This window comes from Ovis aries, chromosome 23 (genome assembly GCF_016772045.2).
Source record: "Ovis aries strain OAR_USU_Benz2616 breed Rambouillet chromosome 23, ARS-UI_Ramb_v3.0, whole genome shotgun sequence".
NCBI lineage: Eukaryota > Metazoa > Chordata > Mammalia > Artiodactyla > Bovidae > Ovis > Ovis aries.
The window spans coordinates 24195998-24219413 of record NC_056076.1 but is presented as its reverse complement, the minus strand read 5'-3'; the positions used below and the strand labels follow the sequence as shown (position 1 = coordinate 24219413).

General features: G+C 36.2%; 1 protein-coding gene across 1 annotated transcript in view; it reads right to left on the bottom strand.

Annotated features, from left to right (window-relative positions):
• Positions 1–23416, bottom strand: part of CCDC178 (coiled-coil domain containing 178) — a 379940-nt gene that overhangs the window by 310384 nt on the left and 46140 nt on the right. The window contains exons 8-9 of the mRNA XM_027960835.2: positions 17485–17627; positions 7830–7983 (exon numbers count right to left, since the gene is read on the bottom strand). Of these exons, the coding sequence (XP_027816636.1) occupies positions 7830–7983; positions 17485–17627 (297 nt within the window). The remainder of the gene's footprint in view (positions 1–7829; positions 7984–17484; positions 17628–23416) is intronic.

The following is a 23416-nucleotide window of genomic DNA, read 5'->3' as shown; positions in this document are numbered from 1 at the left end:
TGGGAAGCCACCAAAGGGAGCCACCAGAGCATTTCACTGATCTGGAATGCTTTCAAATCCTCATTCCCTTAGAACTGCCATTATCTGACCTATCTGTTAGTTTTCTTTTGTGACTCCGTTTGCAAGCATGTCTCTATTTTTTTTTTGATACAGAGCTCTCCCAGTACAAAACATCTTCCCAGAAAATTTTCTCCTAAGCCATGAATTTTTCACCCAGGAAGACATGAAATTCTAAATGAATTCACGAGGAGAGTGGAGATTTTAGAAAAGCCCATATTAGAGAAAAATGGTTGATCATCCATTTACAAATCTGAAAGCAGGCATGTGTATCTGGTGGTCTGAACTAATTCAGTGAATAATTTTGACAACTGAATGAAGTACTTCCCCTTTAACCAACACTTTAATCCCTAATCTCTCTTGTAGAGTATTAACATATTAAATTAACACACATCTAGTTTTTCAGATAAGATAATTGAGTATCTAAAAGGTGTAAAGTAAAGGTCACAACCATAATGTGGAGGAGAAATCTGAGTCCAACACTATGATAGACTAAAACAGCATTCTACATGAATTGCTTTAAAAATTCTCAACCTCATGAGTCATCAGAGAAATGCAAATTTGAAACCACAACAGGATAAATTCAACAAAAGTCTTATAGTTAAAGATAAATAAAAGATAATATTAGATGATGATGCTAATCTGAGGCTGGAATTGTCATACACGGTGGTCTGAGTAGAAAATGTATAACTACTTAGGAGAAAAACTGTCATGATCTATAAAAACTGAATATATGCATCTTCTCAATATAAATGAATATATAATTTTAACATGTATTTTGAGGGACTTGGTCTGAAAAACTGCAAGGACTGAACAGCAATAAACTCGAATTGCAGGTTATGAAGAAACTGGACATCAAGTTTAATTTTCAAAAAGTAAAGCCTGAGATATCCACTAAACATCTATAGGGAGATTGAGTTGGCAATTAGAAATACAAAGCTTATAATAAAAGACTAAGCCCTTGGAATCTCAGATGTTTGGAGTTTGGGGAGATAAAGAGATATGGGTTAAGGAAACTGAGAACAAGCTTCCAGAAAAGTAAGAAGAAACAAGAATAGTGTGTGTTCCAAAAGCCAAGAGAAAAAAGTTTCCAGAGACAAGTGCTACATGTACATTAACTGAAGATAAGAACAATTAATTCAATTAATGGAAATATTTTCATTAAAAAGTGAGCTGTAAAAAGGGCAAAGTGAAAAGTTCTCAGAATTTTGGAAAAAAATATGAAAATATAGGTAAATCATGTAAGCCTTATCAGAAATATAAGGTATATGGCTTTTACTTGAATTAACATTGCTGCTGCTGCTGCTAAGGCGCTTCAGTTGTGTCCGACTCTGTGCGACCCCATAGACGGCAGCCCATGAGGCTCCCCCGTCCCTGGGATTCTCCAGGCAAGAACACTGGAGTGGGTTGCCATTTCCTTCTCCAATGCATGAAAGTGAAAAGTGAAAGTGAAGTCGTCAGTCGTGTCCGACTCTTAGCGACCCCATGGACTGCGGCCCACCAGGCTCCTCCGTCCATGGGATTTTCCAGGCAAAAGTAATGGAGTGGGGTGCCATTATTTTTCCATTACAATATTTTTGTTAAAATAAGGACATATTAATATTTAAAAGTTTTAGAGACATTTATCACAGCTTTGTTTACAATACCTAAAAACTGAAAATATCTTAAATGTCCAATAATAAGAGTCTAAGAAACTCTCAATCATTTAAGTTGTATTTTAATATGATTTGGCAGTAAGTTTTTATATAAGGAGAAATGCCATCAATTATTATATGCATATGATAATATCATTTCAAAATATATCATAAGATCTGTCTACATAAAACAAAATATTAACAGTGACTACATTTAAATAGTAAGATCATAGATCGGTAATTTCTGCTCCTCACATGAGTGCATTCTAAACTTTAAAGGATAAACATTAAGTATTCGTGCCATTTAAAAAGTGTATAAAATAATTTAAGATAATAGTTTGTGTAATGAATTCCACCAGATTTTATGAGGATCGTAAAGAAGAAAATAGGATCCATTAGTAGCAATTACAGTGCAGTGTAATGGTGAAAGCCTGACTGGGAATCATCTAAGGTGGGAATGTAAGGAGAGAAATAGAAACAATGAGCACAGAAAATCCTTTCAAGGGCTTTTCCTGCAAAGTACAATAAGAAATGCAACGTAGCTTATGGTAAGATTTAAAAACAAAAACATAAAGCATTCAAAACAGGGAGGGAGAAAGTAAAAATAAAGAGAATAAGCCTAAAGAAATAAAAAGAAAATTATAACTACAGAAACATACATTACTATTTCAGAAGCTGGCAGATTGTAGAATTGCTAATCCAAGAGTCACCTCTACTTTTTAACTCAGTTTTTAAAAATTTGAAGAATCTCATTTAGAAAGCGAAAAATACACATATAATTAAAAATAAGAGATGAGTATAAAAGAGCATTTTATATAATGTTATATTAGATTTGAAAATTTTAATCCACTTTGATTATTTCTAGGTCCATCAAAAATTATAGAGATATCAAGGAGAAATATATATCCTAATAAAACTAATCATGACAAAGTAAAACAACTGTCCATAAAAATAAAGCAATAATTCAAACAACTAAAAAAATAAAAACAATGATCATTTTTCACCAACGTGTCCTATTAAAGTTTTTTAAGAAAAAGTTTACTTAAATCTATATTAATTCTCCAGGTAATAAGAAAGGAAGAAAAGCTTCACAATTCATTTATAAAGCCAGCATAATCCTAATAAGAAAATCTGTCAAATACAGCACAAATTAAGAACACTGAAATACAGACTGATTTATGAATATGGATGTAAAATCCTAAATAAAATAATTACAAATCAAACTCAGCAGTAAATTAAAAGAACAATAAACCATAACCAAGCAGAGTTCACCCCAGGAATTTTAAAATGGTTTTATTTTAAAATTATTTTAATAGGTCAAATGAGAAATTATTTAAAGCCATCTTCACAGATGCTTACAAAGTATTCTGTGTAAGTAATCATCTATTCCTGATAGATTTTATAACCTGAGAATACTTTTAAAATCTTTAAAATGATAGCAAGCATATGTTTGAAATCAATATTTAGATAACATGAACCATTTCTCTAAAATAAAAATTGAAATAAAGAAAGCCAAATTCATAGATGTTACTTAATATTTTATACATATGCTACACAATAAAATAAAGAGAGATTAAAATCTTATGGCTAAAAAACTAGCAATGTGTAATTTTATACATTATCACATTTTATCCATATAACTCATAAAAACTATAGTATAAAACAATAATAAAAAATTGTATTGCAGTTTCACTGTAACACAACTTTGTTTGTATGAGAAAAATCATTCAGCTTCTTTTCTTCTTAAAGCTCTTTTTTAAAAATTATTTTTTAGTTTTTATGTTTTGGCCCTACAACATGAAATGAGGAATTTTAGTTTACTTACTAGAGCTAGAACCCGTGTCCCCCTGCAGTGTCCATACCCCTGGACCATCAGGGAAGTCCCACTTAACTTTTTTAGACTGGTTTCCTATTTAGTAAATTAATAGCATCAATAACAATTGCTGCCTTATTTGTAATACAAAATTATTTAATTTGAAAGATTTTGAGAAAAGATATTAATCAAAAGGTATACTGTAATAGGTATTTTTTGGTATTTGGATTTATGCTTATATTAACCTAGATCAATAATTTAGCAATAGATATTAAATTTCTACTAAAAAGACAACATCTAAAAATATAAAAACATCACATATACACAAAAGTAATTCACTTATTTACAACCTTTATCTGTAAAGTATATTAGAAATTAAATTTTTGTACAGCTATAATTGTTCAATAAAATATGAAAATCACAAAGAATTTATGTATCTTTGAAAGGTATTATTTTGTATTACTTTATTAAGTTCATTTTGGATAAAATGAACTGTAGATGGCTATTTCTTTAATACTACAAGAAACAAAGAATTGCAGATAATGGTATTAAAAAAGATTCCTGAGCTATAGGAGAAGTAGACTTCAAAGACAACATTGGGAAAAATCATAGAAAAGCAGCTTTATTTTTAAATTTAAGATGAATTTGATCTTGACAACTTTTTTAAAGTACTTAACCAATTTTTAAATGTTTCTACTTTATAGGAGCTATTGTTTGTAGATATGAGAAGGGAAAAATGTATTTTCCTAGATACAGTGACAATATAAATACAGAAAAGTGTACATTAATGAAGCAAAGCTTCTAAATTGAAAGCATGATATGCCCTGAAATATTAAAAGATCAGTTAGCTTGTATGTGCAATTAGGCAGCACAAATCTTTTATTTTTCTCTAGAACTAAAAGTACCGATTGCATACCAAAAAACAATGCCTGGAAGTGATGCACAACACTGCTTTTAATTGAGTGTTTAATATGCCCACTTTGAAAATACAGCTCAAAAGTTTTTTATAATGAGCAAAACACAGAAAAAATATATCTAAACTTCATCATGCTCTCATCAGCTCTATAAAATATGATAGTTCACAAATGATTTCTATAATTGAAAAACATTACTAACCTTGTAAATACATTCATAATATCTCATCAAAATAATATTATGTTATGAAGGACCAGACTTGCCATTTTTAGAAATGATAAAAAAAGTTATTTTAGGTTTAGTGAATAAATTTCCCCTCTTTGACAATATTTTATTAACAGTGACATTTTTATGAATGATAAATTTCAACATGATTAGAAAACTGAGCTCATAACTATTTGAAAACACTATATTTTATTTCAATGTCTGCACTCTACTACATTCCACCTCATCAAGTGTTATCTAGACTCACAAGGTAAAGTGATTTTTCCTCAATTTCCAAGAATCTGTCTCCTTTCATGTTGAAGTTTAAAATGAGAGGATTCAGTCAGACAGCAGTAGGATTGAGAGGATGAGAAGAGTTAAACATTGACACTTCACCTGCCTCCTTAGAAATCTGTATGCAGATCAAGAAGTAAGCTAGAACTGGATATGAACAACGAACTGGTTTAAAATCAGGAAGGAATACATCAAGGCTGTATATTATCACTCTGCTTACTTAACTTATATGCAGAGTACATCATGTGAAATGCAGGGCTGGATGAAGCTCAGTTTGGAATCAAGACTGCCAGAAGAAACATCAATAACCTCAGATATGCAGATGTTGCCACCCTAATGGCAGAAAGTGAAGAGAAACTAAAGACCCTCTTGATGAAGGTGAAAAGGAGACTGAAAACTTTGGCTTAAAACTCAACATTCAAAAAACTAAGATCATGGCATCTGGTCCCATCACTTCATGGCAAATAGATGGGGGAAACAATGGAAACAGTGACAGACTTTATTCTCTTGGGCTCCCAAATCACTGAAGATGGTGACTGCAGCGATGAAATTAAAAGATGCTTGCTCCTTGAAAGAAAAGCTGTGACCAACCTAGACAATATATTAAAAAGCAGAGACATTACTTTGCTGACAAAGGTCCATCTAGTTAAAGCTATGGCTTTTCCAGCAGTCATGTATGGATGTGAGAGCTGAACTATAAAGAAAGCTGAGCAGCAAAGAATTGATGCTTTTGAACTGTGGTTTTGGAGAAGACTCTTGAGAGTCCCTTGGCAAATAGGTGGGGAAAAAGTAGAAACAGTGACAGATTTCATTTTCTTGGCTCCAAAATCACTGTGGACGGTAACTGCAGTCATGAAATTAAAAGATGCTTGGTCCTTGGAAGAAAGGCTATGACAAATCAAGACAGTATATTAAAAATCCCATGATATCACTTTGTCAACAAAAATCCATATAGTCAAAGCCATGGTTTTTGCAGTAATCATGCATGGATATGAGAGTTGGACCATAAAGAAGGCTGAGCACTGAATCATTGATGCGTTCAAACTAGGGTACTGGAGAAGACTCTTGAGAGCCCCTTGGACAGCAAGGAGATCAAACCAGTCAATCCTAAAGGAAATCAACTTTGAATATTCCCTGGAATATTGGGAATTCCCTGGAAAATTCCCTGGAAGGATTGACGCTGAAGCTCCAATACTTTGACCACCTAATGGGAAGAGCTGACTCACTGGAAAAGACCCTGATGCTGGGAAAGATTGAGGGCAGGATGAAAAGGGGGCAACAGAGAATGAGGTTGGTTGATGGCATCACCAACTCAACGGATGTGAGTGTGAGCAAACTTGGGAGACAGTGAAGGACAGGCAAGCCTAGTATGCTGCAGCCCATGAGTTCACAGTGTGGTTCTAAATCTACCTATTTTAGATCAGTTTCTCCCAACTCCCTTATCCCATCTCACCCCTTCTGACACTTCAGTCCAGTGTGTTTCAGTGTTTTCAGGCTTGCTTATTTCTGGATTATTTTACATTGCCTATGCAGTGGTGTAAATTACTCCAATCTTAATTCAGGTGCATATTCCCTACACTGCATAAATAAGAGCAAAATATGAAATTTTCAGGGAAAGAAAATTCTGAGAATATCAAATCTAACTCACTAAAGAAGCTTATAGAAGATATACTTTAGTAACAAGAAACAAAACAGTGCCAAATCAGAGATGTCTGATAAATAGAAAGAGCTGTGTATTAAACTTGGAATATTATCAAACATTTATTGTATAAATTAATGAGAAATTATCCTAACATAGGAATTATTAAGTAATATAGACATAACATGAAAAATAGAATATATATCAGGAAAAGATCATATGGCCCTTAAACTGTTCCTGAAGAATCTAATGATATTGATTATGCTTCCCATCCAGTAAATGTAATATGTGTTCCAAAAATTCTAACAATTAGTAGCCCCAAAACATGTAAATAAAATACATCTTAAGAAAAAAATCAACTCTAAACATTCTAACGTGAGTTTCATCTAAAAATATGGTTTCAAATTATATAAGGCAAAATAAGTAAGAAATAATAAAGAAATACACTATCATACTGAGATATATTTTAATATTGCTTTCATAGCAATTGATACATTAGTCAGAAAATAAATCAGAAATATAAAACAGTTAAATAACACAACTATCACAATTTATAAAATAAACCTATTTAGAACTGCACTCTACTATCAGAGAAAACATTTTTCCAAAATCAAAAATTTATGCAAGTTACCTATATAGTATTAAACAAATCAGTCTTAAGGAAATATAAATAATACATACTGCATGTACTACCTGTATTAAAAAAAAAGTATTTACATTAAAAATCAACTTAACATAGTGGAGACAGAGAGTTAATTTGTCTAAGAATGATCACAGACTGATTTTGAAGACAGTTTGCCTTTGACAAAGTTCCAAGAAATTGGTTAAGGTCCAATTTAGTAAAACTACCCAAATAAGTGGAGAGATAGATCATGTTTATGATTAAGAATCCTATCATACAGATTTCATATCTGCATCATGTAATCCAAAAGTGAATGTGATTCCAATTATAACTCTAATAAAAGAATAACCTAAAACTCAAAAGGAAATATAAGATTAGGGGATTCATCATAACAGATAATCAAAACTCATTATACAAGTTTATTAATATAGACATTAAGTATAGAAATAAAGATGTTAATTAGAGGAAAGAAAAAGAGAATAGAAAGAGAGATACACACAAAACAATAAGGAAGCCCCATAGTGACATAGGTAGTTCAATATTAATATATACATATTAATATATAAATAAATACTCTAAATTACAAGTTCAAGTAGCCACAGTACAAAGCTAATGTCAGTATTTTTTTAAATGTTAGTTATAAAAACTTACCATTTTTTCTAAAGCAGTTAATTCATTTTTTGATGACTTTGTTTCTCTCAATACTTCGGTCACTGCCTCTTCATTCTCCTCAATATTAACACTAATAGTTTCTATTGATGTACAGTAGAAATTAAACAGATTGCTAAGTTTATCTATCTCTTTCCTAAGAGAAAAAACACAGTTGACTTTATCCACATTGAAGGAGAAACTATATTTTTAAATATATTTGATTTGCTCCTGACTTAACAATATAGATCAATGGAATTTATCTATTTTAAAGGTTTTTCAACCCAAAGAAGCTCCTGAAAAATACTACTTAGGTATAAAGAAGTAAATAGGGAGGAAAAAAAATTATGTTTCTGATGGAAAGAACTGAAAGAAAAGTGAATGATTTGTAAATTTTTAAAATAAGCTACCATTTGATTTGATTTCAAGTGAGAGACCTAAGAAGTACCTTTGATTCAGAGCCTGGATAGTACAGGGATGGAAGGGCAATTTTGAAAAAGCAGAAAAAAAGAAGAGAAGAGAAGAAGCTGTAAAAGTGGACAGACCATACATTATTAAAGCTCTGGGACTTCCTAGGCAGTCTAACGATTGCGACTTCGCCTTCCAGTGCAATAGAGTGCGGGTTTGATCCCTGGTCAGGGAGCTAACATCCTGCACGCCTCATAGCCAAAGAACAAACCCATAAAACAGAAACAATATTGTATCAAATTCAGTAAAACTTTTAAAATAGTCCATATCAAGAGTGGGGGGAAGGGGTGGGAGGTGGGAGGGAGGTAAAGAGGGAGGGGACACATGGATACCTGTGGTTGACTTATGCTAATGTGTGACAGAGGCCAACACAATATTATGAAGCAATTTTCCTTCAATTCAAAATAAATAAGTATGGGGAAAAAAGGGTCTACATCAAAAAAAACCTTTTAAACATTTTAAAAATATATAAACCTCTGGTTTACTGTCTTGTCTCCCTGACAGTCACAGTAGCAAAAAGGAGTAAACTGCAGTTCAGGAAAATAAGGGGCTTACTTAAGGAAAAGTAATTGCTAAGATTTTTGTTCCTAGGCGACCTTTCACAAAAAAGACCAGTGTTAATCTGTAAAACTACATAATCCTTTATCTTATCTGGTAGGAACAAACAGGTTCCAAATATAAAAGTCACTTTAAAGTATGGTCTTATAGTTTAATGCATGAAAAAATACGGTGAGAAAATGACAAAAATATCATTTGCAGAAAATATTAGCAAGTAATACAGATAAGCCCAACTTTTTAAAGAAACCATAAGCAAAATCACAGAGTGGTATATTTACCTGAAACCCATATAAGAGATTAAAGAGTAAATCATTTGCATGTAATACAATTCTCAATGCAATATGGAATGGAAAAATTACCCAACAGACAAATGAGCAGATAAGATAAACAAGAATTCACAAGAAAATAAATGCTAGTGACCAATAAATATATGGTGTGTTTATTGAATTCACCCAGCCTCTTATGCAATAACTAATTTTAGGAGTAGAGTCAAATTAAACTGAAAGATATAATCTTACAACAGAAATCAAAATTAAAGCAACAAACAAATGAGCAAGAAGATTCTTCTTTACCCTTTCAAACCTGGAGAATACAGGTTTCCTATCAGAATTGTATTGATCTTCCAGATCAATAATGAGTGGTTGAGAGTCTCAACATTTAAAACATACATGTGTGGTTCAATTTTCTTCATTTGAAGTTAATTTTTCTTCTCTCAATGTTATCCATTTCCCCAGTGCAGATAATAAACTATAGATTTTGACTGAGTAAGAAGTGAGCAGTCACCCTGCCCCGTGATGTGCAGGAACTAAGCATTATCTTAGTTATCTCTTCATCTCTATTTCTTAAAGCATTAACTAATGTGATCGATTCCTCAGCCTTTCAAGAATTTTTCAGTGCAAAAGTTGCCCCCACTGATACTTTGGATTTCATTATTCTCATATTTGCTAAATCAGAAATAAATTTAGAAGAATAACATGGGAAGAATCATTTTACCTTTTAAGAATTATTATAAAGTAGAGCAATTGAGACACAAAAGAGTATATGCTTTTTTTCATTTATACGGAATTCAAGAACAGACCAAACTAACCATGGTAATAGAAGTCAGAATGGTAATTCCCTCTTTCAGGGGATGGTATGAACTGAGAAGGAAAATTTAAAAAAAAATTCTATATCCTGGAAACTTTTTATATCTTAACCTGAGGCATGGTGACATGAATGTATATATATACATGTAGATAAAAATCATCAATCTATGCATTTGATAGCACATATAATTGTGTTTCCATATGACTACTAATTCTCAACAAACTAAAAAAATAATGAAGGGAAATTAAACATACCTTTAACATTTTACTTAGTAAATCATTTATGACTCATTAATGCTTATAACAGAACTTTTAGAAAATATGCTTAAATGAGAAGAAAATTAGCAAGTAACTTATATGATGCAATAAATAATATTGAGTAAAGGAATTAATAAAAATATGCCTTTGGGCCCTATTTAAATATTATCTATAAAAATCATCAGCTAATTTTTATATTCAAAATTGAGAAGCAAAAATTTTAGAAAATGTTACAAGATATAGAATGTTTCATTTATAATTAATATGCACTAACAGCTCAACATTCAGAAAACTAAGATCATGGCATCTGGTCCCATCATTTCATGGGAAATAGATGGGGAAACAGTGGAAACAGTCTCAGACTTTATTTTGGGGGGCTCCAAAATCACTGCAGATGGTGATTGCAGCCATGAAATTAAAAGACATTTACTCCTTGGAAGGAAAGTTATGGCCAACCTAGATAGCATATTCAAAAGCAGAGACATTACTTTGCCAACAAAGGTCCGTCTAGTCAAGGCTATGGTTTTCCAATAGTCATGTATGGATGTATGAGTTGGACTGTGAAGAAAGCTGAGCGCCAAAGAATTGATGCTTTTGAACTGTGGTGTTGGAGAAGACTCTTGAGAGTCCCTTGGACTGCAAGGAGATCCAACCAGTCCATTCTAAAGGAGATTAGTCCTGGGTGTTCTTTGAAAGGAATGATGCTAAAGCTGAAACTCCAGTACTTTGGCCACCTCATGCGAAGAGTTGACTCATTGGAAAAGACTCTGATGCTCAGAGGGATTGGAGGCAGGAGGAGAAGGGGACAACAGAGGATGAGATGGCTGGACTGCATCATCGACTAGATGGAGGCCTGGCGTGCTGTGATTCATGGGGTCGTAAAGAGTCAGACACGACTGAGTGACTAAACTGAACTGAACTGAACATCTGTTTATGCCAAATAGATTAATGAAGTGTTGAATATATGTATGGTATATAAGTACAGAGACAGAAACAGAGAAATGATTAAAATGAGATATAGAAACATAATCAACAGCTTCAAGATATGTAAAATAAGAAAAAAAGTATAGAAAACTGAGAGCATTACAGTCTCAACTGAAGTTCCTGCCTCCACCTCTTGGCCATATAACTTTGTAGGTTTGTCTAACTGACTTTGACCTTAGTCATTTGACTTGCTGTAGTCATTTAAATGTTACCAAAAAAGGATGCAATCGGAGACTTATGAAGTTCATGTCTGAGTGTGCCTGCTTGCTCTTACTCCTCTCCTAGTATCCTGAGAATATTTCTAACAGACTGGAGACACAGAGTAGAGTCAAATCTCCCCAGTTGTCTCAGCTGAGGCTTTACTATATTAGTGGCAAATCAGAAAACATCTCTAGGAGGGGAAGATCCCCTGGAGAAGGGCATGGCAACCCACACCAGTACTCTTGCCTTGAGAATCCCATGGAGAGGAGCCTGGTGGGCTGCAGTCCATAGGGTCGCACAGAGTTGGACATGACTGAAGCGACTTAGCATAGCACAAGGCTTTCCTCGATCAGTGGAAAATTGGAAAACATATGTAACTAAATGACAGTGCAAATATAACAAATCAGGTGAGTTGTGAAAATTATTGCATTCATTAAATAATATATGTTTTGAGAGAGGGCAAGATGGTGGAGTAGAAAGACCTTCCTCTCACGAGCACACCAAAATCACAACTATCTGCGGAACAACCATCAGTGCAAAAGACCAACCTACCAAAAAGTTTCTTCTACAACTAAAGACATAAAGAAGGAATCACACTGAGATGAGTAGGAGTAGACTAGTGATAGAGTCAATTACCATACCCCTGGGAGGCTGTCCCATAAACTGGAGCATAATTACATTGCAGAGATTCTGCTAAAAGAATAACAGGTCTGAGCCCCACATCAACCTCCTCAACCTGGGAGTCCTGCACGAGGAAGACAAACCTCCCAGAGCATTTGGCTTGGAAGGCCAAGGGGGCTGACCTTTGGGAGTCCCAGAGAACTGAAAGAAATACAGATTTCACTCTTAAATGGCAGACACAAAACCTCACACACTGTGGGACCCAGGGCAGAAACAGTAATTTGAAAGGATCCTAGGCCAGGAGCAGGAGGCAACTGCAGCCCACCCTAGGAGCAAAGACATGGGTGGCAGTAATTTGTAGAGCTCCATCTACCATGTAGACACTGGTACTAGCAACTACCATTGTGGAATCCTCCTTTTAGCTCATAAGCACCAAGACCTACCCCCACCCAACAGCCTTTATGTGCCAATACTGAGACAGCTCAGGAAAATCATCTAACTGGGCAGGGACACAGTCTCCTCCATCAGGAGACAGCTGCCTAAGACCCCCTGAGCTCTCAGCCACCTCTGGAAATGGCTCTGCCTTCCAGAAGGCCTAGAACCCAACTCTAACACTAGTGGGCAGGCACAAGTCCCAGAATCCCCAGGGCCCTGGTCCTGCCCTCCAGGGAGCCTGCTCTAGCCTCTGGACCAGCCTCATCCATCACAGAGTAGACATCAGACTCAAGAAAGTCAAGACCCCACATCATGTGGACCCAGCCTGCCCATCAGCAGCCCAAAACTTGCCCTGGAACAGACTGGACCCTGGCCCTGCCTATTAGGAGGCCAACACAAGCTTGAGGATACCCTAGGCCCCATGTTCAACTGTGTCAGTCACCACTGCTTCCACCAGTGATCTAACACCAGCTCTTGGATCCCTGGGTCCCGCAACCAGACTCCACAATCTAGCTCTGCCTATTGGTAGGCTAGAACTAAGCCCAAGACCTGGCTCCACCCACGTGTGGGCAGGCAACAACCGGAGAACAACTTCTAGACTGTGATTCTGCCCACCAGTGAACATGCACTAGCCCCAGCGCCCCCTGGGTTTCCATAGCCAGTGACCTCATGACCCAGTCTCAACAACTAGCAGTCATCAGCCTCCACACAAGATAGAGCCTGTCAACCCATCAGACAGGGGACCAAACAAGCCTATCAGGGTGCCCAAAACAGGCAGCCCGCCACAGCAGCAGCAGGACCCACGCAGCCCTCATAGGGAATACCCTAGGGCATATAGTTTGGGTGAGGAGAGAGGAGTGTGCTACTGGGATGCATAAGACACATACAAAAGGTCACTTCTACAAAGTCAGGAAATGTAACCAACCTACCAGATACACAGAAAAACAAACAAACAGCAATTTAGGGAAAATGAGGAGACAGAAGAATACATTCCAAACAAGGAACAAGATAAAATCCCAAATGAAGAACTAAATGAAGTGGAGCTAGGCAATCTATCTGAGGAGGAGTTAAAAGAAGTGACTGTAAAGATGGTCAAAAAGCTTGGAAGAAGAATGGATATACAGAGCAAGAAGTTAGAAGTTTTGAAAAGAGAGTTAGAAAATCTAAAGCACAACCAAACTGAGATGAAGAATACATAAATGGAAATGCAAAATATATCAGAATGAATCAATAAATGTCTCAGTGATACAGAGGAGTGGGTCAGTGAGCTAGAATACAAAGGAGAGGAAATCACTGGTGTTGAACAGAAAAAAAAAAAGAATGAGAAGAAATGAGAACAATTTTGGAGACTTCTGCAACAATACCAAGTGCACTAATATTCACATTATAGGTGTTCTGAAAGGACTCAGAGAAAGATGCTGAGAACATATATGAATAAATAATAGCTGAAAACCTCCCAACCATGAAAAATGAAACAGACATCCAACTCCAGCAATCAAAGAGAGTACCAAACAGGATTAACTCAGAAAGAAACACACTGTAATTAAAACTGTAAAAATTAAAGATCAAGTTGTTATTTAATCACTAAGTTATGTCTGACTCTTTTATGACCCCATGGGCTATAGTTCGCCAGGCTCCTCTGTCCATGGGATTTTCACAGGCAAGAATACTTGAATAGGTTGTCATTTCCTTCTCCAGGAGATTTTCCCAACCCAGAGATCGATCCCATGCCTCCTGCCTTGTCAGAGGAATTCTTTACCATTGAGCCATCTAGGAAGCTCATAAAGAGAAAATATTAAAAAGCAACAAGGGAAAAGCAACAAATAACATATAAGGCAACTCCCATAAAGCAATCAGGTAACTTTTCAAAAGAAACTTCACAGGCCAGAAGGAGTGGCATGATATATATATATATTTATTTATTTATTATTTTTTTTTATTGAGGTGTGTAGTTTATTTTTTTTTTTAGTTTTTTATTTTTTAAATTTTAAAATCTTTAATTCTTACATGCGTTCCCAAACATGAACCCCCCTCCCACCTCCCTCCCCATAACATCTCTCTGGGTCATCCCCATGCACCAGCCCCAAGCATGCTGCATCCTGCGTCAGACATAGACTGGCGATTCAATTCTTACATGATAGTATACATGTTAGAATGTCATTCTCCCAAATCATCCCACCCTCTCCCTCTCCCTCTGAGTCCAAAAGTCCGTTATACACATCTGTGTCTCTTTCCCTGTCTTGCATACAGGGTCGTCATTGCCATCTTCCTAAATTCCATATATATGTGTTAGTATACTGTATTGGTGTTTTTCTTTCTGGCTTACTTCACTCTGTATAATCGGCTCCAGTTTCATCCATCTCATCAGAACTGATTCAAATGAATTCTTTTTTACGGCTGAGTAATACTCCATTGTGTATATGTACCACTGCTTTCTTATCCATTCATCTGCTGATGGACATCTAGGTTGTTTCCATGTCCTGGCTATTATAAACAGTGCTGCGATGAACATTGGGGTACATGTGTCTCTTTCAATTCTGGTTTCCTCGGTGTGTATGCCCAGAAGTGGGATTGCTGGGTCATAAGGTAGTTCTATTTGCAATTTTTAAGGAATCTCCACACTGTTCTCCATAGTGGCTGTACTAGTTTGCATTCCCACCAACAGTGTAGGAGGGTTCCCTTTCTCCACACCCTCTCCAGCATTTATTGCTTGCAGATTTTTGGATCGCAGCCATTCTGACTGATGTGACGTGGTACCTCATTGTGGTTTTGATTTGCATTTCTCTAATAATGAGTGATGTTGAGCATCTTTTCATGTGTTTGTTAGCCATCCGTATGTCTTCTTTGGAGAAATGTCTATTTAGTTCTTTGGCCCATTTTTTGATTGGGTCGTTTATTTTTCTGGAATTGAGCTGCATAAGTTGCTTGTATATTTTTGAGATTAGTTGTTTGTCAGTTGCTTCATTTGCTATTATTTTCTCCCATTCAGAAGGCTGTCTTTTCACCTTGCTTATATTTTCCTTTGTTGTGCAGAAGCTTTTAATTTTAATTAGATCCCATTTGTTTATTTTTGCTTTTATTTCCAGAATTCTGGGAGGTGGATCATAGAGGATCCTGCTGTGATTTATGTCGGAGAGTGTTTTGCCTATGTTCTCCTCTAGGAGTTTTATAGTTTCTGATCTTACATTTAGATCTTTAATCCATTTTGAGTTTATTTTTGTGTGCAGTGTTAGAAAGTGATCTAGTTTCATTCTTTTACAAGTGGTTGACCAGTTTTCCCAGCACCACTTGTTAAAGAGATTATCTTACTCCATTGTATATTCTTGCCTCCTTTGTCAAAGATAAGGTGTCCATATGTGTGTGGATTTATCTCTGGGCTTTCTATTTTGTTCCATTGATCTATATGTCTGTCTTTGTGCCAGTACCACACTGTCTTGATGACTGTGGCTTTGTAGTAGAGCCTGAAGTCAGGCAAGTTGATTCCTCCAGTTCCATTCTTCTTTCTCAAGATTGCTTTTGGCTATTCGAGGTTTTTGTATTTCCATACAAATCTTGAAATGATTTGTTCTAGTTCTGTGAAAAATGTGGCTGGTAGCTTGATAGGGATTGCATTGAATTTGTAAATTGCTTTGGGTAGTATACTCATGGCATGATATATTTAAAGTGATGAAAGAAAAAACTACAATCAAAAATACTGAGCAAGGCGCTCATTCAGATTTGATGAACAGATAGAAAACCAAGCCTAAAAGAGTTCAGTATCACAAACCAGCCTTGAAAGAAATCTTAAAGTAACTTTTCTAAGCAAAAAAGAAAAGGCCACAATTAAATACATAAAAATTACAAAATGAAAAAGGGAATAGATAAAGGCAATCATATGGTAAAGGTAGAAATCATCTACACACAAGTTATTAGACATGTTAAAAGACAAGAGCAATACAACAAAATACATTCACAATCAACAGCTAAGGAACATACAAAATCATTAGATGGAAAATATGATACCAAAAACAGTAACTGTGAGGTGGGAGAGTACATATGCAGATTTCTTTACAAGCATTTGAAAGTAAGGGATCAGCAACGTATAACAGTCAAGTATAAAGATATAGATGGCTAGAGAAAAACCTCAGGGAAACCACAAACCAAAATTTACGATGGTTATAAACATAAAAAAGAAAAAAAGAAATCCAAACATAACCCTAAAGATAGTCATCAATTACAAGAGAACAAGATAGAATAAAGGGACAAAAACATCTATAAAAACAATCCCCAAACAATGAACAAAATAGTAAAAGATACACAAGTAAGCACATATTGAAATAGACATCAGATATGAGAAAATATAAACATCTTAATAAGTGCATGTTATCCAGATCACAGGTAAATGTATAAATTTTTGTTCTCTATTTTACTTACATTTATTTGAATCTAGCTCCATAATGAATGTGACTTTTTCTATAGTAAATGATTGATGTTTGAATAAATAAATATTTTTATATCACACAGAAACATAAATAATTTAAAACCAAACTAAGAACTAGACGGATGTTCTAAAATTCAAATACATCAGAAATGTAATAGAAAGTCAATAATACACAAAATATAATTAATCTATGTGCATTTAAAATATTCCAGGCTAAAGAAAGCAAATAAATATGAGTTAATTAATGATATGCTATGTTTATAATTCACACAAGGCTATATAATTTGATGCTATCCCATTCTGAAATACTTTTTCAAATAGTAATTCGTTTACATTGTTAGCAGGGATATATATTATAATAGCATATCCATAGGCAATTCGGAAATATGTAAAAGAGCTTTAAAATGACAGAGAAAAATACTACTTTAGGAATTTATACACAAGTAGTTTAAAATAGGTAAAAGACATATATTTTAATTTATATATTAACTTGGTAAAAAGACAGATGCGGAAATTTAGATAATTTCCTTTCTCTTCATCTGAATTTCTCATACAGGAATATATATCACATTTTTAATTAATATTTTCCTTTTAAATGCTATAAATAACATTTGTGGAAAATACTTACTTGTAGGCAGCCACGCGTATTTCACTATCATGAATATCCCTTTCCATATCTATTCTGTTTTGTTTAACTCTGAGTTTGGCTTTTTCAAGATTGTCTATGGCTTCTAGAAGTTCTCCATGAATTTGTTTGTATATTTCCATTACCTGGAAATAAAAATATGCATGCTAATATAAGTGAAGTGAAAGTGAAGTCGCTCCGTACTGTCCTACTCTTTGCGACCCCATGGACGGTAACCTACCAGGCTCCGCGGTCCATGGGATTTTCCAGACAAGAATACGGGAGTGGGCTGCCATTTCCTTCTCCAGGGGATCTTCCCAACCCAGGGATCGAACCTGGGTCTCCTGCATTGCAGACAGACGCTTTACTGTCTGAGCCACTGTACTTAATGGCTAATTAAAACAATCAGACCACAGAAAGATCAAAGAAAGGTTTTAGAGTAGTTCTGATGTAGATTATAAACAGTTCAGTTCAGTCGCTCAGTTGTGTCCGACTCTTTGCGACCCTATGAATCGCAGCATGTCAGGCCTCCCTGTCCATCACCAATTCCCGGAGTTCACTCAGACTCACGTCCATCGAGTCCGTGATGCCATCCAGCCATCTCATCCTCGGTCATCCCCTTCTCCTCCTGCCCCCAATCCCTTCCAGCATCAGAGTCTTTTCCAATGAGTCAACTCTTTGCACGAGGTGGCCAAAGTACTGGAGTTTCAGCTTTAGCATCATTCCTTCCAAAGAAATCCCAGGGTTGATCTCCTTCAGAATGGACTGGTTGGATCTCCTTGCAGTCCAAGGGACGCTCAAGAGTCTTCTCCAACACCACAGTTCAAAAGCATCAATTCTTCGGTGCTCAGCCTTCTACACAGTCCAACTCTCACATCCATGCATGACCACAGGAAAAACCATAGCCTTGACTAGATGGACCTTAGTCGGCAAAGTTATGTCTCTGCTTTTGAATATACTATCTAGGTTGGTCATAACTTTTCTTCCAAGGAGTAAGCGTCTTTTAATTTCATGGCTGCAGTCACCATCTGCAGTGATTTTGGAGCCCCCCAAAATAAAGTCTGACACTGTTTCCCCATCTATTTCCCATGAAATGATGGGACCTGCTGCTGCTGCTGCTGCTAAGTCGCTTCAGTCGTGTCCGACTGTGTGCAACCCCACAGACGGCAGCCCACCAGGCTCCCCCATCACTGGGATTCTCCAGGTAAGACACTGGAGTGGGTTGCCATTTCCTTCTCTAAAGCATGAAAGTGAAAAGTGAAAGTGAAGTCGCTCAATCGTGTCCGACTCTTAGCGACCCCATGGACTGCAGCCTACCAGGCTCCTCTGTCCATGGGATTTTTAAGGCAAGAGTACAGGAGTGGGCTGCGATGGCCTTCTCCGAGTGATGGGACTGGATGCCATTATCTTCGTTTTCTGAATGTTGAGCTTTAAGCCAACTTTTTCACTCTTCTTTTCACTTTCAAGAGGTTTTTTAGTTCCTCTTCACTTTCTGCCATAAGGCTGGTGTTATCTGCATATCTGAGGTTATTGATATTTCTCCCTGCAATCTTGATTCCAGCTTGTGCTTCTTCCAGCCCAGCGTTTCTCATGATGTACTCTGCATAGAAGTTAAATAAGCAGGGTGACAATATACAGCCTTGATGTACTCCTTTTCCTATTTGGAACCAGTCTGTTGTTCAATGTCCAGTTCTAACTGTTGCTTCCTGACCTGCACACAGATTTCTCAAGAGGCAGCTCAGGTGGTCTGGTATTTCCATCTCTTTCAGAATTTTCCACAGTTTATTGGGATGCACACAGTCAAAGGCTTTGGCATAGTCAATAATGCAGAAATAGATATTTTTTCTGGAACTTTCTTGCTTTTTCCATGATCCAGCAGATGTTGGCAATTGGATCTCTGGTTCCTCTGCCTTTTCTAAAACCAGCTTGAATATCAGGAAGTTCACGGTTCACGTATTGCTGAAGCCTGGCTTGGAGAATTTTGAGCATTACTTTACTAGCGTGTGAGATGAGTGCAATTGTGTGGTAGTTTGAACATTCTTTGGCATTGCCTTTCTTTGGGATTGGAATGAAAACTGACCTTTTCCAGTCCTGTGGCCACTGCTGAGGTTTCCAAATTTGCTGGCATATTGAGCGTAGCACTTTCACAGCATCATCTTTCAGGATTTGAAATACCTCAATAGGAATTCCATCACCTCCACTAGCTTTGTTTGTAGTGATGCTTTCTAAGGCCCACTTGACTTCACATTCCAGGATGTCTGGCTCTAGATGAGTGATCACACCATCATGATTATCTGGGTCATGAAGACCTTTTCTATACAGTTCTTCTGTGTATTCCTGCCACCTCTTCTTAATATCTTCTACTTCTGTTAGGTCCATATCATTTCTTTACTTTATCGAGCCCATCTTTGCATGAAATGTTCCCTTGGTATCTCTAATTTTCTTGAAAAGATCTCTAGTCTTTCCCATTCTGTTCTTTTCCTCTATTTCTTTGCATTGATCGCTGAAGAAGGCTTTCTTATCTCTTCTTGCTATTCTTTGGAACTCTGCATTCAGATGCTTATAGCTTTCCTTTTCTCCTTTGCTTTTTGCCTCTCTTCTTTTCACAGCTATTTGTAAGGCCTCCCCAGACAATCATTGATTATATTCTTTGCAGCCAAAGATGGAGAAGCTCTATACAGTCAACAAAAACAAGACCAGGAGCTGACTGTGGCTCAGATCATGAACTCCTTATTACCAAATTCAGACTCAAATTGAAGAAAGTAGGGAAAAACGCTAGACCATTCATGTATGACCTAAATCAAATCCCTGATGATTATACAGTGGAAGTGAGAAATAGATTTAAGGGCCTAGATCTGATAGATAGACTGCCTGATGAACTATGGAATGAGGTTTGTGACATTGTACAGGAGACAGGGATCAAGACCATCCCCATGGAAAAGATTATAAACATTTTTTATATTAATTTTTGTTCGCTATTTAGTCTATTGTTTAGCACAGCAAAGTTTCAGGTTTCTTATATACTCTGACAGGCATCAATACTAATGATGTACAAAAGTTACTGAAGAAAATAACTTCACTATCCCATTTAATATGACCAAAATAAAATCATTATCTTTTCACCTACAAAAACTAAGACATTTTATTTGCTCTTGTTGGTCAAATACTTTATTGTAGAAAAATCATACAACACCAATGAAAAATTGCAAAATGAAAAAATCACTTATAATCTTCTCACTCATAAATAGCCATTATTATCTTCATGCAAGGGTCCAAATATTCCATTTTTATTATTTTCATTAATTATTAGAGATCATAAACCTTCTCCCTTCTCTCTCTAGCTCTCGCTTCTCTGTCAAACTAAAGGGAAAGGGTGGTTGTAGCTGTCGTGGTTGGAATGAACGACTGTTCAGAATGTCCTGTTGGAAAGCTAGACGGTGAGGAGTAGAAGAGCAGTAGTGAGCAGTCCTTTCACCAGGGGCCAAGTGGTGAATCCTACTTGGCAGTACACTCCTAAATAAAGCAACAATTTTATTAATATCAGTTTTATTGTGAAAGTAACATTTAACATGATTGTCTATCCTTTAAGAAATTTTTCAGTGTACAAGATCCCCTGGAGAAGGAAATGGCAACCCACTCCAGTATTCCTGCCTGGGAAATCCCATACAGAGGAGCCTGGTAGGCTACAGTCCACGGTGGCACAGAGTCCAACAACAAAGTGTACATTACAGTAAACTGTAGGCATCGTGATGCACAGCAGGTCTCTAGAACTGACTCATCTTACATAACGAAATCTTCACACCCATTGAAAAACAGCTCTCCATTTCCTCTCACGTCCCTACCAATCAACGTCTCTGCTTCTACGAAGGTAACTATTATAGATATCTTATACAAGTGGAATCATGCAGTATTCATCTGTGACCTCTTTAGTACTTAGCATAATAATGCTTTCCAGGTTCATCCATGTTGTCGCATATGGCAGTCTTCCTTCTTTTTTTAAGGCTGAATTATATTTCGCTGCATGCATACATCACATACATTTTAGAATTAGCTTGTCAAGCTCCAGAAAGAGACCTGTTGAGATTTTGTGACTGCATTCAATTTACAGAGCGCTTACTCCTTGGAAAAAAAGTTATGACCAACCTAGATAGCATATTCAAAAGCAGAGACATTACTTTGCCTACAAAGGTCCTTCTAGTCAAGGCTATGGTTTTTCCAGTGATTATGCATGGATGTGAGAGTTGGACTGTGAAGAAAGCTGAGCGCCAAAGAATTGATGCTTTTGAACTGTGGTGTTGGAGAAGATTCTTGAGAGTCCCTTGGACTGCAAGGAGATCCAACCAGTCCATTCTAAAGGAGATCAGCCATGGGTGTTCTTTGGAAGGAATGATGCTAAAGCTGAAGCTCCAGTACTTTGGCCACCTCATGCGAAGAGTTGACTCATTGGAAAAGACTCTGATGCTGGGAGGGATTGGGGGCAGGAGGAAGAGGGGACGAGAGAGGATGAGATGGCTGGATGGCATCACTGACTCGATGGACGGGAGTTTGAGTGAACTCCAGGAGATGGTGATGGACAAGGAGGCCTGGCGTGCTGGGATTCATGAGGTTGCAAAGAGTCGGACACGACTGAGCGACTAAACTGAATTGACTGACTTGGAGAGAATGTTACAAAATTTAGCCTTTTAAGCCATTAACATCATTTATCGATATAGCACTTCTCAAATTCTCTCAGAAATATTCATAGTTTTCTTAATAGAGGCTGTGCATGTCATTTGTTACATTTATTCTAGATATTTTATATTTTATGCTCAATGAATGCTATTTTTAAACAAACTTTTTTTCAGGTTTGTTTCTGGTATATAGGAAAGTTTAAATTTAAAAATTTACCTTTATATTCAACTGTTACTCATCTGTGGATGTGTTTAAAGTTCATGTATACATAACTACATAATCTGTACAGCAAAGGAAACCATCAACAAAACAAAAAGACAATGTACCCAATGGGAGTGAAAGGGGGAGTAAAAGTGAATTCGCTCAGTCGTGTCCGACTCTTTGCGACCCCAGGGACTGCAGCCTACCAGGCTCCTACATCTACGGGATTCTCCAGGCAAAAATACTGGAGCGGGTTGCCTTTTCCTTCTCCAGGGGATCTTCCCAACCCAGGGATCAAACCCAGGTCTCCCACATTGCAGGCAGGTGCTTTAACCTCTGAGCCACCAGGGAAGTTTACCCAATGGGAGTAGGTATTTGAAAATCATATACTGAATATGAGGTTAATAACCAAATATATAAAGAACTCATACATCTCAAGAACAACAATAAAAAAACAAACAACTCAATTTAAAAATGGGCAAAGGGGATAAACAACAAGTCCTACTGTATAGCACAAGCAACTATATTCAATATCCTGTGATAAGCTGTAATGGAAAAGAATTTTTAAAAAGAATATATATGTATGTACATGTTAACTGAATCATTTTGATGTACAGCAGAAATTAATACAACATTGTAAATCAACCATAATTTTTAAAAATGGGCAAAGGGGCTGAATAGACTTCTTTGGAGGGGGGGGGTCCTGTCATCTTGTTACATTCTTTTTTAAATTCTTATTAGGGTATAATTGGTTTACAATGTTGCATTAGTTTCATTACTGCATTAGGACAGCAGTAAACATTTTTCTGAAGAAGATATACAGATGGCCAATACGCACATACATGAAAAAGTGTGCAACATTACTAATTATTATGGAAATGAAAAAACACAATGAGATTTTACCTCATGACCATGATGGTGGTTATTATATATACAAAAAAAAAGATGAAATAACAGGTATTGAGAGAATGTGGAGAAAAGAGAACCCTGTGAACTGTTAGCAGGAATGTAAATTAGTGCAGCCACTATGGAAAACAGTAGGGAGACACCACAAAAAACTAAG